This window comes from Bubalus kerabau, chromosome 15 (assembly GCF_029407905.1).
Source record: "Bubalus kerabau isolate K-KA32 ecotype Philippines breed swamp buffalo chromosome 15, PCC_UOA_SB_1v2, whole genome shotgun sequence".
Classification (NCBI taxonomy): domain Eukaryota; kingdom Metazoa; phylum Chordata; class Mammalia; order Artiodactyla; family Bovidae; genus Bubalus; species Bubalus kerabau.
The window spans coordinates 77,778,255-77,790,645 of NC_073638.1; the positions used below are offsets into that span (position 1 = coordinate 77,778,255).

General features: G+C 48.4%; 1 protein-coding gene across 3 annotated transcripts in view; it reads left to right on the forward strand.

Annotated features, from left to right (window-relative positions):
• CSTPP1 (centriolar satellite-associated tubulin polyglutamylase complex regulator 1) overlaps nt 1-12,391 on the forward strand; it is a 210,219-nt gene that overhangs the window by 183,890 nt on the left and 13,938 nt on the right. For all 3 annotated transcript variants that reach the window (XM_055547039.1, XM_055547038.1, XM_055547040.1), the window contains exon 4: nt 377-461. In XM_055547039.1, coding sequence (XP_055403014.1) covers nt 377-461 — 85 coding nt within the window. The remainder of the gene's footprint in view (nt 1-376; nt 462-12,391) is intronic.

The following is a 12,391-nucleotide window of genomic DNA, read 5'->3' on the forward strand; positions in this document are numbered from 1 at the left end:
GGAAAATCAAACTGAGAAGGCTAATAAAGTTGCCCCTCTAATTCTCCCTTCTTACCCAACCATCCCTCAAACCAGTGAAGCTCCTTTGGCCAAAATGTTGTAGCTGGGTGCCTCCCATCCTGGAAAAACTTTGTAGAAATATTGATCTTAAAATATCATCCTTGGGTTAACGCAATCTTAATAGTGACTCACCTTGATCCATGTTGATGTGTGGCAGAAACCAGCATAATATTGTAAAGCAATTATCCTCCAATAAAAATTTGTTTAAAAAAGAGCAGTTCTACCTAGGGTAGGTCTGAAACCCCTGAAATGACCGAAAAGACTGCGGTGACTTCCCACTCTGAGGTCTGACACCTTCCTCTCCATTTTGCTGCAGATTTGCTGACCATGAGGGAATATCACTGCTTGCTGCAATTACTGTGCCCGGATTTCCCCCTGGAGCTCACTCAGAAGGCCGCCAGGTATGTCTCCCGGGCTCCTGAAGTCAACTCTGCCCTCTCTCTGGCTCAGGCTTCTGAGAGATAACTGCGATGTATGCAGACAAACACGTTAGGAGAGAGGAACAGCGACAGGGAAGGAACTGGCATTTGGAGAGGGGTCTATTTGGGATTTGCCCCAAAACATAATATTCACTTTCTGCATCTCCAGGAGGAAGCCAAATGATCTTTGGTGGTTTCTGTGGGGAGCCTTAGGGTCTGCAGATAGAGTTGGGGGTGGTGGTGAGATGAAGAGGCAAACACACTCACACCAGCTCGCACACTCACACGGGCACACACACAGATAAACATCCCTAGAGGACATTCTGAGGAAATATGGCGCAAGCTTTGGCAGCGACTTGTGATGAAGGGGGAGTAAAGTTCAAGGCCGGAAAGCGTGAAGGTGATAAACTCTGACTGAGGGGGAGATAAATTGTATTATTTATGCTAAAAGACGGTTTTCAATATTAGTCCAGAACCAGGGAGACTTGGCAGGAATAGTTAGAACCCCCTAATTTCTGTGTTTGGTTTCACTGTTATTCGCATTCTTTAAGCAAATGCAGTATCTGGGCTATGCCTCAGTTAACTTTTACTTATTTAGCTGAAAATCTGAGCTAAGGCAGCAAACGGAAGTGTAGCAAAAATCTCGTCTTTTGAAAAATGCCAAAACAGAGGATTTTTAGAAAAATATTCTGTCTTATACACAATAGATGGCCTTCCCTGGTAGCTCAGCTGGTAAAGAATCCACCTGCAATGAAGGAGACCCCAGTTTAATTCCTGGGCCAGGAAGATCCCCTGGAGAAGGGATAGGCTACCCTCTCCAGTATTCTTGGGCTTGCCTTGTGGCTCAGACAGTAAAGAATCCACCTGTAATGTGGGAGACCTGGGTTCGATCCCTAGGATGGGAAGATTCCCTGGAGGAGAGCATGGCAACCCACTCCAGTATTCTTGGGCTTCCCTTGTGGCTCAGGCAGTAAAGAATCCGCCTGTAATGTGGGAGACCTGGGTTTGATCCCTAGGATGGGAAGATTCCCTGGGGGAGAGCATGGCAACCCACTCCAGTATTCTTGCCTGGAGAATCCCCATGGACAGAGGAGCCTGGAGGGCTACCGTCCATGGGGTTGAAAAGAGTCGGACACGACTGAGCGACTAAGCACAGCACACAGGGCACAGCATACATGATAGATACTTCTGTTCAAACCCAGAGAATGTACAACGCCAAGAGTGAAGCGTGAATCCAAACTTGGACTTGGGGTGATGATGCGTCAGTGTAGGTTCAATGACTGGAGCAAATGTGCCGGTGCGGTGGGGGGCTTTGATAACGGGGGAGTCTGTGCATGTGTGGGGGCAGAAGGCATTTGAGAAATCCCCTCAAGTTCACTATGAACCTAAAACTGCTCTAGGAAAGTCTAAGTAATAATTTTTTTAATGCCCAAGCTTCCCTAAACCAATTGATCAAGTATACGTACAGAGTAGAGTTGACTAGTAAACAAGGAAGAGGTAAGAGACACCGGCCTCTCTGTGCAGATGAAAACCCAAGTAGAACTCTTAGTCCACTCTCCACAAGCACGGGACTTCCATACACGTGGTTCCATATACGCGGGTTCAGCATCTATGGATTCAACCAGCTGCACCTTCTGTATTCACTATTGAAAAAATAGTGAGCCTGCGCAGTTGAAACCCAGGTTGTTCAAGGGTCAACCATATATTCACATCACCACAATCCATTTTAGAGCATCTTCAATTCAGTTCAGTCTCTCAGTCGTGTCCGACTCTTTGCGACCTCATGGACTGCAGCACACCAGGCCTCCCTATCCATCACCACCCCCCGGAGTTCACTCAGACTCATGTCCATTGAGTCGGTGATGCCACTCAGCCATCTCATCCTCTGTCGTCCCCTTCTCCTCCTGCCCCCAATCCCTCCCAGCATCAGAGTCTTTTCCAATGTTTCAGCTCTTCGCATGAGGTGGCCAAAGTACTGGAGTTTCAGCTTTAGCATCAGTCCTTCCAATGAACACCCAGGGCTGATGTCCTTCAGAATGGACTGGTTGGATCTCCTTGCAGTCCAAGGGACTCTCAAGAGTCTTCTCCAACACCACAGTTCAAAATCATCCATTCTTCGGCTCTCAGCTTTCTTCACAGTCCAACTCTTGCATTCATACATAACCACTGGAAAAACCATAGCCTTGACTAGACGGACCTTTGTTGGCAAAGTAATGTCTCTGCTTTTCAATATGCTATCTAGGTTGGTCATAACTTTTCTTCCAAGGAGTAAGCGTCTTTTAATTTTAATTACCCCCAAAAGAAACCCTGCTGCTCTCAGCCACTGCTCCCTAATCCCCTGCCCATCCTCTCTCGCCCGCAGCAACTACACTCTGTCTCGGTAAATTTGCCTGTTCAAGACACTGAAATGGAAGCACACGATATGCAGGCCTTTGTGACTGGTTCCTTTCGCTTAACCTTATGTTTTCAAGGTTCATCCACGTCATAGCAGCTCTCAGTATTTCCTCTTATCAAATATTTTTTAAAGGTTTCTTATGTGGACCTTTTTTTTTTTTTTTTTAAGTTTTTACTGAATTTGTTACAATATTGCTTCTGTGTTAGGTTTTGGCTTCTTGGCCCCAAGGTATGTGGGATCTTAGGTCCCCGAGCAGGGATCGAACGCACACTGGAAGGTGAAGTCTTAACCACTGGGCCGCCAGACAAGCCGCTCGTCAGCTGTCTATTGAGTGCCAGTTTTGTGCCAGGATCTAATCTGCACGCTGTGGGTGCAGTGATGAATAAGATTATAGTTCCTGTACCAAGGAGCTTGGCATCTGATTCAGAAGAGCGTTGCTTGGGTACCGATCACAGCCCGCCATCACTTTGTGACACACCACCTTGGTCTCTGTCACCCCACAGCAGCTGCTGTCCCCGTTTCCCACACCTGAAAGGTCCTGGGTGGGCCCGAGGGTGAACCTTCTGTATGGTCTTTGGCCCCACCCACCTCCCAGATGCTTCCAAACAACCTGTTGTAGTAAACACTGCAAGGTTAGACTAGAAGGAGCAGAACCCTCCAGAATCCACAGATTCTTACAAGTTTTGATATCCAGGGGCTTCTGGAGTGACCTTCCCCTGGCTGTGGTCAGAAGCTTACCGCCCCTCCCCATCACCACCACCACCAAGAGACCCTCTTGTTCTTTAGAAATTCAGACCTTTCCATTTGAGCAGGGGGGAAGCATGGTGGCCGGTCCATGCTAATAGCCAGCAACGAGAAGGGATGGTGGGGACGCCAGAATCAACAGTAGAAGGGCCCAGGGCAAGCTTCAGGAGACGGGCTACAAAATTAGAGATGACTTCAGGACTCAAGCTTCGGTGTCGACCCCGCCTCCCCAGCTCCATTCTCTCCCCACCCCACTCCAGCTGCTGCATGCGTGTGTGTGTCTGTGTGGAAAAATCATATCCATCCCAGAATGTGCCCCTCTGACTGCCTGAGCTCTTCCCTTCTCATCCTGAAGGTCAGGATCCCAGCTTCCTCACACGCGAGCCCCAGCTTCCGACCAAAACTGCAGGCGGGGGTGCGGATGGCGAGGTCCCCCCCCCAAGGCAGTGGCCGTGGCTGGAGGACGGTCTTCGTGGCCCCGAGGTGGGGACAGGCCGTGGGAGCAGGCGGCAGCCCCGATGATGTGTGCGTAAAGGAATGTGATCCACACGCAGCTGTGCACCAGAGCCTGCCGAGCACAGAGCAGCCCCACGTGCGCCCAACTGACGGGCGGCACCTCGGCCAGGCCTGGGGCGGCAGGTGTGAGCCGAAAACACAGCTGGGGAAGAGCCAGCAGACCCCCTGACCGCGCCCGGAGAGAGCCCCGCCCCACCCCCTACTCCTGCAGAATAGAGGTCGTTAAGTTACATATCCCTAAACGGTCACCATAGCATCTTCGTCTCCATCCTCCATGGACTGGGCGGCTTTCCTGACGGTTAAAAGCGCTCAACTAGAGCCAAACTGCTTCTTTTTTTAACAAGTGAGAGGCCACTTTTGGTGGCATTTTAATACCACGCCTCCCCACCTTCAGGGAAGGTCCTTTTTATTTATGTGTGTTTTGGCTGTGCTGGATCTTCATTGCCGTGTGTGGGCTCTCTCTAGTTGCACCGAGCAGAGGCTCCTCTCTAGGCGCGGTGCGCGGGCTTCTCTGCAGTGGCTTCTCTCGTTGCAGAGCACGGGCTCGAGGGCTTCAGTAGTTGAGGCTCACGGGGTCAATAGTCGTGGCGCATGGGCTTAGGTGCCCTGAGGGTTGCAGAATCTTCCCGGACCAGGATCGAACCTGTGTCCCCTGCATTGGCAGGCAGATTCTTTTTTTTTTTTTTTTTGCTCCTTTCATCCTTTCCCTTTCAAGTTGTAAGAACAACACATTTGCAGTAAAGAAATCCAAGAAATTTCAGAAGAACATAGAAATTACAAACACTTAGAATCAGGAGTTTTCTGATTAGTCAGCTTGTATCCATCCAGCACAGGTTCCTGGCATCCCAGTGCCTGGCTCTCATGTTCAGGCAGAGTCTGTGCTTTGCCCTGAACACAATGGCAGGCAGATTCTAAACCACTGGACCACCAGAGAGATTCAAGCCAGAACTCTCGAGTTCAAATCCTAGTTCCAACTTATATCCTGGGAAAAGTTATTTAATTTCTTTGAGCCTCAGTTTCCTCATCTGTAAAGTGGGAATAATTTTAATAGTTGTAATAATTGAAGCCACATATCACGTGATTAAAACAATGCCTGGCATAGAGCAAACATGTTAGAAGCAGTGGTGTTAACCCTGACCTCTAAGAGCACAGGCACCACAGGATTAGAAAGACCTGAGTATCCACACCACCTCTGTCTATTGACTGCATGACCTTGAGGATCTTTCTCAACTTCTCTAAGCCATGTTTGCCTTGTCTGTAAAATGGGGCTAATAATTAAATCATAGGGTGGCTGTAAGATTTCAACAAAATTATATATATATAAATTGCTTAGCACATTATTGACATTCAATAAATAATATTTTCTTGCTGTTAAAATAATGTTGGTATTATTATTACCAGACTTTTTTTTTTTTTTTTAATCAGTGAGAAGTCAGACATTGAGAACAGACTTGCGGTTGCCAGTGGGAAGGGATAGGCTGAGAGTTTGGGGTTAGCAGATGCCAACTGTTACATATAAAATGGATAAACCACACGGCCCTACTGTAGAGCGCAGAGAACCGAACCCAGTCTCCCGGGATAAACCATAATGGAAAAGAATATTAAAAGGAGAATGTATGTGCATATAACTGAATCACCCTGCTGTACAGCAGAAATTAGCACAACGTTGGAAATGAACTGTACTTCGATGTAAAGATTAAATAAGTGAGAAGTTCCTGGGTTCCCTAAGGCACTGCTTTCTGGCCTTCTTCCCCTTCACAACACTCAGAAAATAATACGTAACAAAAAGTAGGGTAAAGACAAGACTGCCTGTGGTGAGCCCCCTGGGCCAGGGGGCCCCCACACTTGTAGCCCGTCCAAGGCTCACATGACACGGGTGGGAAGCCTCGCCCCAAGGGTGGAGATTTCAAGCAGTGGCCCTCCAATCTGCGAGAGCGCCAGACTCACCCGCAGAGCTTAGTGAACTGCAGATGGCCCAGGCCCCGTCCTCAGAGCTCAGGGGGTCTGAGATGGGGCTCAAGAATTCATGTTTCTTAGAGGTTCTCAGGTGGTGCTCACGGGTCTGGGACCACTCTCTGAGAACCTCTTTAGAGCTTTGCATGCCCATCTCATTCTGCCATTTTAGAATTGATTGCACTCAAAGGAATTGCGTTTCCTTCTCACTCTTGTCATCGGAAATCGTATTTAACTCACTTCTCTGTCTCTGAAAGCCACATTTCCTAGTCAGTAATACATGTTTAATAGGAAGAGCTCTTCTGTCATGGTTGTATGCTGAATACATACAGCGCTTTGAAAGCATATAGACTCCTAAAAAGTCTAGAATGTCTTTCTTCATGCCTCTCGCCTGCAGCATCATCCTGCGCTGACCTCCTCCCCAGGTCTTCTTCATGCCTCTCGCCTGCAGCATCATCCTGCGCTGACCCCCTCCCCAGGTCTTCTTCATGCCTCTCGCCTGCAGCATCATCCTGCGCTGACCTCCTCCCCAGGTCTTCTTCACGCCTCTCGCCTGCAGCATCATCCTGCGCTGACCTCCTCCCCAGGCCTGACCTGCCATCTGACAGTGTCACTGTTGCCCCAAAGGTCTTTCACCCAAACAGAATATCCTTTCCCTCCCCACCTTTTCATTTCCCAAATATTTATTGAGTGCCTGTTACGTGCCAGTCAGCGTGCTTGTGGAGGAGCTATGACAGTGAGCAAAACAGACGTGGGTCCAGCCCTCAAGGAGCTTGCCAACCAGTAGAGCAGCAGACGTTAAATCAATGAAGAGCCAAGTGCTGCAGGAACATGTAAACAGGTTACAACCTAACCTGGTAGATTAGGAGAAGCTGGTCCCTAAGGCAGAGATAGACATGTTGAATCGGGGACCCGAAGGGTCTGTAAGAGATGAACTTGCTCTGCCAACTCTGTGTTCTCTATGAGTGCTTCATCGCTCAGTCGTGTCCAGCTCTTTGCAACCCCCCTGGACTGTAGCCCGCCAGGCTCCTCTGTCCATGGGATTCTCCAGGCAAGAATACTAGACTGCTGTGCCCTCCTCCAGGGGATCTTCCCAACCCAGACCTGGAATCGAACCCAGGTCTCCCATCTTGCAGGCAGATTCTTTACCCCCTGAGCCACCAGGGAAGCCTGTTGGTCTTGCAATAAGTCTTAGCCCTTTCAACTACTAAGACTTATTGTAAGGCCATCATGACAGTGAAAGTCACTCAGTCGTGTCCAACTCTTTGTGACCCCATAGACTATATAATCTGTGGAATTCTTCAGGCCAGAATACTGGAGTGGGTAGCCGTTCCCTTCCCCAGCAGATCTTCCCAACCCAGGGATCGAACCCAGGTCTCCTGCGTGGCATCAGAACCACCGGGGAAGCCCAAGGCCATCATAATGCCCACTAAAAATCGGGACTCGCCATCCGTCTGTAGGAGGATTAAGCCGCTGCAGCAGCTGACCTTCAACACACCCTGAATGGGGTTAATTAGGAATGAGGCACTCTGTGTTCTGGGAAAAACTAGCAGAACAGGCCTTCAGATAGTTAGATATTTTCAAGAAAAGATTTTATGAGTCCAATCCTTGCCTCTCCTCATACCTAGAAAAGCACTAAAATCACACATGGAGACGTCTGCTCCTCGTGGCTAGCAGTAAACTTCACAAGACTAGCAGCAACTTCTGCAAAAATGCATGCTTGATGGCATGCTCCCCCTTCACCAAAACCAGTACATACGGAGCTTGCCCCCAGCTCTTCAGAGCGGTTTCTCAGAGCTCTCTGAGGTGCTGTCTCCCAGGTTGTAGTCCTCATTTTGCCCCAAATAAAACTTAACTCACAACTCTCACATCGTGCTTTTTTTTTTTTTCAGTTAACGTTTATCCTCTAGGATAAAATAAAATTAGATCACTACTTCAGACCATATGCAAAAGTCAGTTTCATATAGATTACAGAAAAATCCATGTGTGCATGTGTGATCAGTCTTGTCCGACTCTTTTGCTGCCCTGTGGACTGTAGCCCACCAGGCTCCTCTGTCCATGGAATCTGCCAGGCAAGAATACTGGAGTAGTTTGCCATTTCCTCCTCCAGGGGATCTTCCCAACCCAGAGATTGAACCCAAATCTCCTGCATTGGCACCTGGATTATTTATTAACTGTTGCCACCTGGGAAGGCTGCATTATAGCCATAAGTATAAAATGCAAAGCTATAATACTCTTAAAAGAGATTAGAAGAAAATATTTTATTGCCACCGGGTAGTTCAAAAATTCTTAAACGGGAACATATAAATTCTTTAAGCCCAACCCCAATGGACGAGGTTGATAAACTGACCACAAAACTGCATTCAGTCATTCAGTCATTCAGCCAGTGTTGAAGGAGAATGCCATCACCTGCTGCTGATGAAAGCAGTGAAGAAAACAAAGCCCCTGCCCTCGTGGAGCAGACATTCTAGAGAAAGAAGCATCTGCTGAGAAGTAGGAGCTCCCTGATGGCAGACTGAACCCAGGCCGCAACAGTGCAAGCGCTGAGCCCTCGCCCAGCAGAGAGTGAGGATGAAAAACGTCTGTCCAGCAAAAGATACCATAAACAAAGTTGAAGGACAAGCCAGAGACTTGAAGAAGATATTTATCACCTATGTAACTAACAACAAATCAGTCCACAGAATTTTTTTAGTCTCAAGATTGTCTATAAAGAACTTCTACAATTGCGTAAGAAAAAGATGAAGGACCTCAATAGAAAAATAGTCCAAAGATATGAAGAGCTAATACACAGAAGAGAAAACCCTAACAACTACCAAACATTCGGGCATATCTTCATGGCCAAACTCTCTAGTTATCAGGGAAATGCCAATTAAGTTGAGATACCCTCTCACAGTCATCAAATTGGCAAAAATTTTAAAGTGAGATAATGTAAGTATTGGTGAGGACGTGGAAGTGTGGGAACTCGCACACGCTGCTAGTGGGAGTGTAAATTGGCATAATCACTTGGAAGCAATTTGGGCAGATCTTAAAAAGTTCAAGAAATGAGAGGGCATACGTGTATACATACAGCTGACTCACTTTGCTGTACAGCAGAAACGAACACAACATTGTGAGGCAACTATATTCCAATAAATTTTTTTAAAAAAGAGGAAAGTGTTTGGAAAAAAAATTCCAGAAAGTTCTGAAAAACAAAATAAATTTGAATTTGCCATGTGCAGGGAACTAGTTACATAATAGTAAAAAAAAAAAAAAAAACAAGTTCATGAGGTGTGGCTGAGTCTAAGGAGACAGGCAGCATTATTTGTAATAGCTACCAGTGAAGCCCTATGCCTGTAGCCACGCAGTAGAAAGGACAAAATGTCTTAAATCCATTCCATGGAATTCTATACAGCAGCTAAAATGAATACAGGGACATAGGACTTCCCTGGTGGTCCAGTGGTTAAGAATCCGCCTTCCAATGCAAGGGACGCAGGTTTGATACCACGGGGATCCTACCGTGCCAAATGGATGATTTTTCTTAAATAATAAGGTGAATACAGGGAGATGTATATGCATCAGCATTGATATATCTCAAAATGGCGAGTTGCAGAAGGATGCACAGAGCTTGAGAACAGGCAAAGCAAAGTTATATCATGCTTTAAGAATGTAAACATTTGTGTGAGTCAACAACAGTATGAAAGCACGCAGAGGCATGCCAAGCCCAAGTTTCCGTGAATGAATGAATGCTAAGCCCTCAAGTTCCAGCGGGATCTCGAGGAGGAAGGTAGAGGGAGGGTGTCCCGGTGTTCTAAACAGTACGTGTAATCGCTTATAAAGCTTTTAAACATTGAAGCAAGGGTGGAAAAATGTGAAGATTGGAGAGGAAGTTAGCTAGTGGGTACACAGGTGTTTTTTCTGTTATTCTGTGTAATTTTCTGAAGTTTTAAATATTGTATTTAAAATGAAAAAGGTGTGGATAAAAGAACACTCTGTGTGATTTCAGTACCTTTAAACCATGAAGTTTTTCCACCTTGGTCTATGTCCCTGGATATGTTTCAGTGTCTTCTAGTTTATGATCTATGGTAACTTGAATTTATACCCTACTGTTGTGTGAAAATTGTGTAAGCTTTATGTCAAATTGGTCCATGGTGCTTTTCAGGTCTACTCCATCCTTCTGCTTTTCTGTATTCATTCTATTAATTTTGAGAGTTTGATATTGAAACTCCAACTAAAACTCTTATTAATCTATCTACTTAAAAAGTAGTTGTAATAAATAGTGAAACTGTTCTGTAACTTTGATCTGTATTTTCCAAGCGTCCTGTAAATGTGTCATCATGCTTTCGTAATTCAAAATATAAAAAAGAGAAAAACAAATAAAAGGAAGAAGGTGGGCAGGATTTAGGAAGGGAGCAGGGAGAGGGAAAGACCGTCTCGGGTAGGTAAGCAACCTGGAAAGGAGCCAGTGAGGACCTGGGTGCCCTGGGGGAGCCACGGGGCCGGGAGTTTGAGGAGCCGGGAGCTGGAAGAAGAAGGGAGGGCCCCGCAGGCCATGCACTGGATGTGGGTTTTATCTTAAGAGCGTGGAACAGTTGCCCCCAGCCCCAGCTATGAGGCTTCTGGGGAGAGACCAGGATCATGGAGCCAAAATGGCCGAGCGGGGCCTTCATGGTGTCTGCAAGGAAGAAGCAGCGCCCAGGCCTCGTCAGCGTCCAGCCCGCCTGGGGGCCACAGCTCTAGAAGAGTGGGAGAAGGGACAGCGCCACCCCCGGCAGAAGGTGTCACGGCCACGGAGCTGTGACTAGAGTCAGAGAGGCCTGTGTTCAAATTACAGCTCTTTTGCTTCTGGTTTGAAAACCCTGGTCAAGTTTCTGAGGCCCTGTGTTCTCAGTGAAGATATCCATCGATCTCACGTCACAGGATCAACGGGAGAAGAAAGTGCAATACCAGATGCAAAGCGCTGACCAAGCAAGCCCTCACTGGACGCCGTGTAGCTGTAATTGTTGCTGCTGCCCAGGCTCTCTGGGTCCAGCTTCTCAGGCACTGCAGGGCAGGGGGCATTGGGGCCCCCCGGAAGTGTAGCCCGGAGCCCGGGGAAAACCACAACCTGGGCGCCCCACACTGCTCGGAGGGCCTGGACTGGAAGCGGCTCGTGCAGCACAGGGGGGTCTCCAGTGCAGCCCCGCGGGCCGGCAGCCCTAAGGAAGTGTCGCAGGAAACCGTGTTAATACCTGGAGAAGGCAGCCAGGCTGTGGTTTCGCCCTCGCTCATGGCCCTGACATTAAGGCAGACTCCACAGAGGTGTCCCGGGATCCCAGACAAGCCTGGAGACGCCCTTCACCTTCACCCATGAGCGACGCGGCTCATGTGACCTCCCAGAGGAAGTGCCGGCATGGGAGGCTTCACGCCAGCCCCGGCACCCCCCAAAAGTGGACTTGAAACAGGATAGCTCGCTTCCGCCTGAGAGCCTGTGCCCAGCCGCACTACCTCTGAGCTATATTTTTATTCGCTATTTTGAGCTCTTCCATCACCTGAAACCAGCTAGAACACACTTATGGGTGGCCGCTAACACTGATTTTGAGTGATTACTATGTATATCAGTAACATATAACAGTAGAATAGACGCAGCGTATCACCATATTGAATCTTCACCAGAATCCTGTAAATTGGGAACTAGAATTATCTCCTCTCTGCAGATGGGGAAACTAAAGCTCCGAGAGAAAACGTGACTTGCCGAGAAAAGGAAGCTTGGGCAGGGAGTTCTAGAGCTGGTGGGATTGGATCCCGCTGAACTGCAAACAAAACAAAACAATACGTCTTCTGCCACTCATCCCAGGGATGCTGACCTTTAATGGGGAATAGGAAGTTGGCAAGTCGCAGATTCAGGCTGAAAACTGTTGTTTCGTTGGCACCCACCTAACGTCCAGCCAGCCAGCCCATCCCAGCTGTTGGAAGTCAGCATGGGAGGGCGAGAACAGCCAGCCCCCTCGGGACGGGCTCAGACCCTGCCAAGCGCTCTTTTCTTTCTCCATTCCAGCCTCTGCCCTGGACTCCACCCTCCACATGTTTCTGCTCAGAGCCAGCCTCTCCTTCTCCTCCAGAGCCCCCTCTCTCCAGCCCCGAGGCCCAGCCTGCCAGGGCCCCTCCCCGACCCAGTGGGTCGGTACAGACTCTTGCTGGCAGCCGCTCCCTGCTGGCTCCGCTTGGAAGCCAGAGCCGCCCTCTCCTCCAGGTATCAGGAGCAGCTGGCACGTTGGCAGCAGGCCGCTGGCAGGGAGGGGTGTCAAGCCAGGATACTCCTCCCCCTGACCCTCAAGGTGGTGGGCAG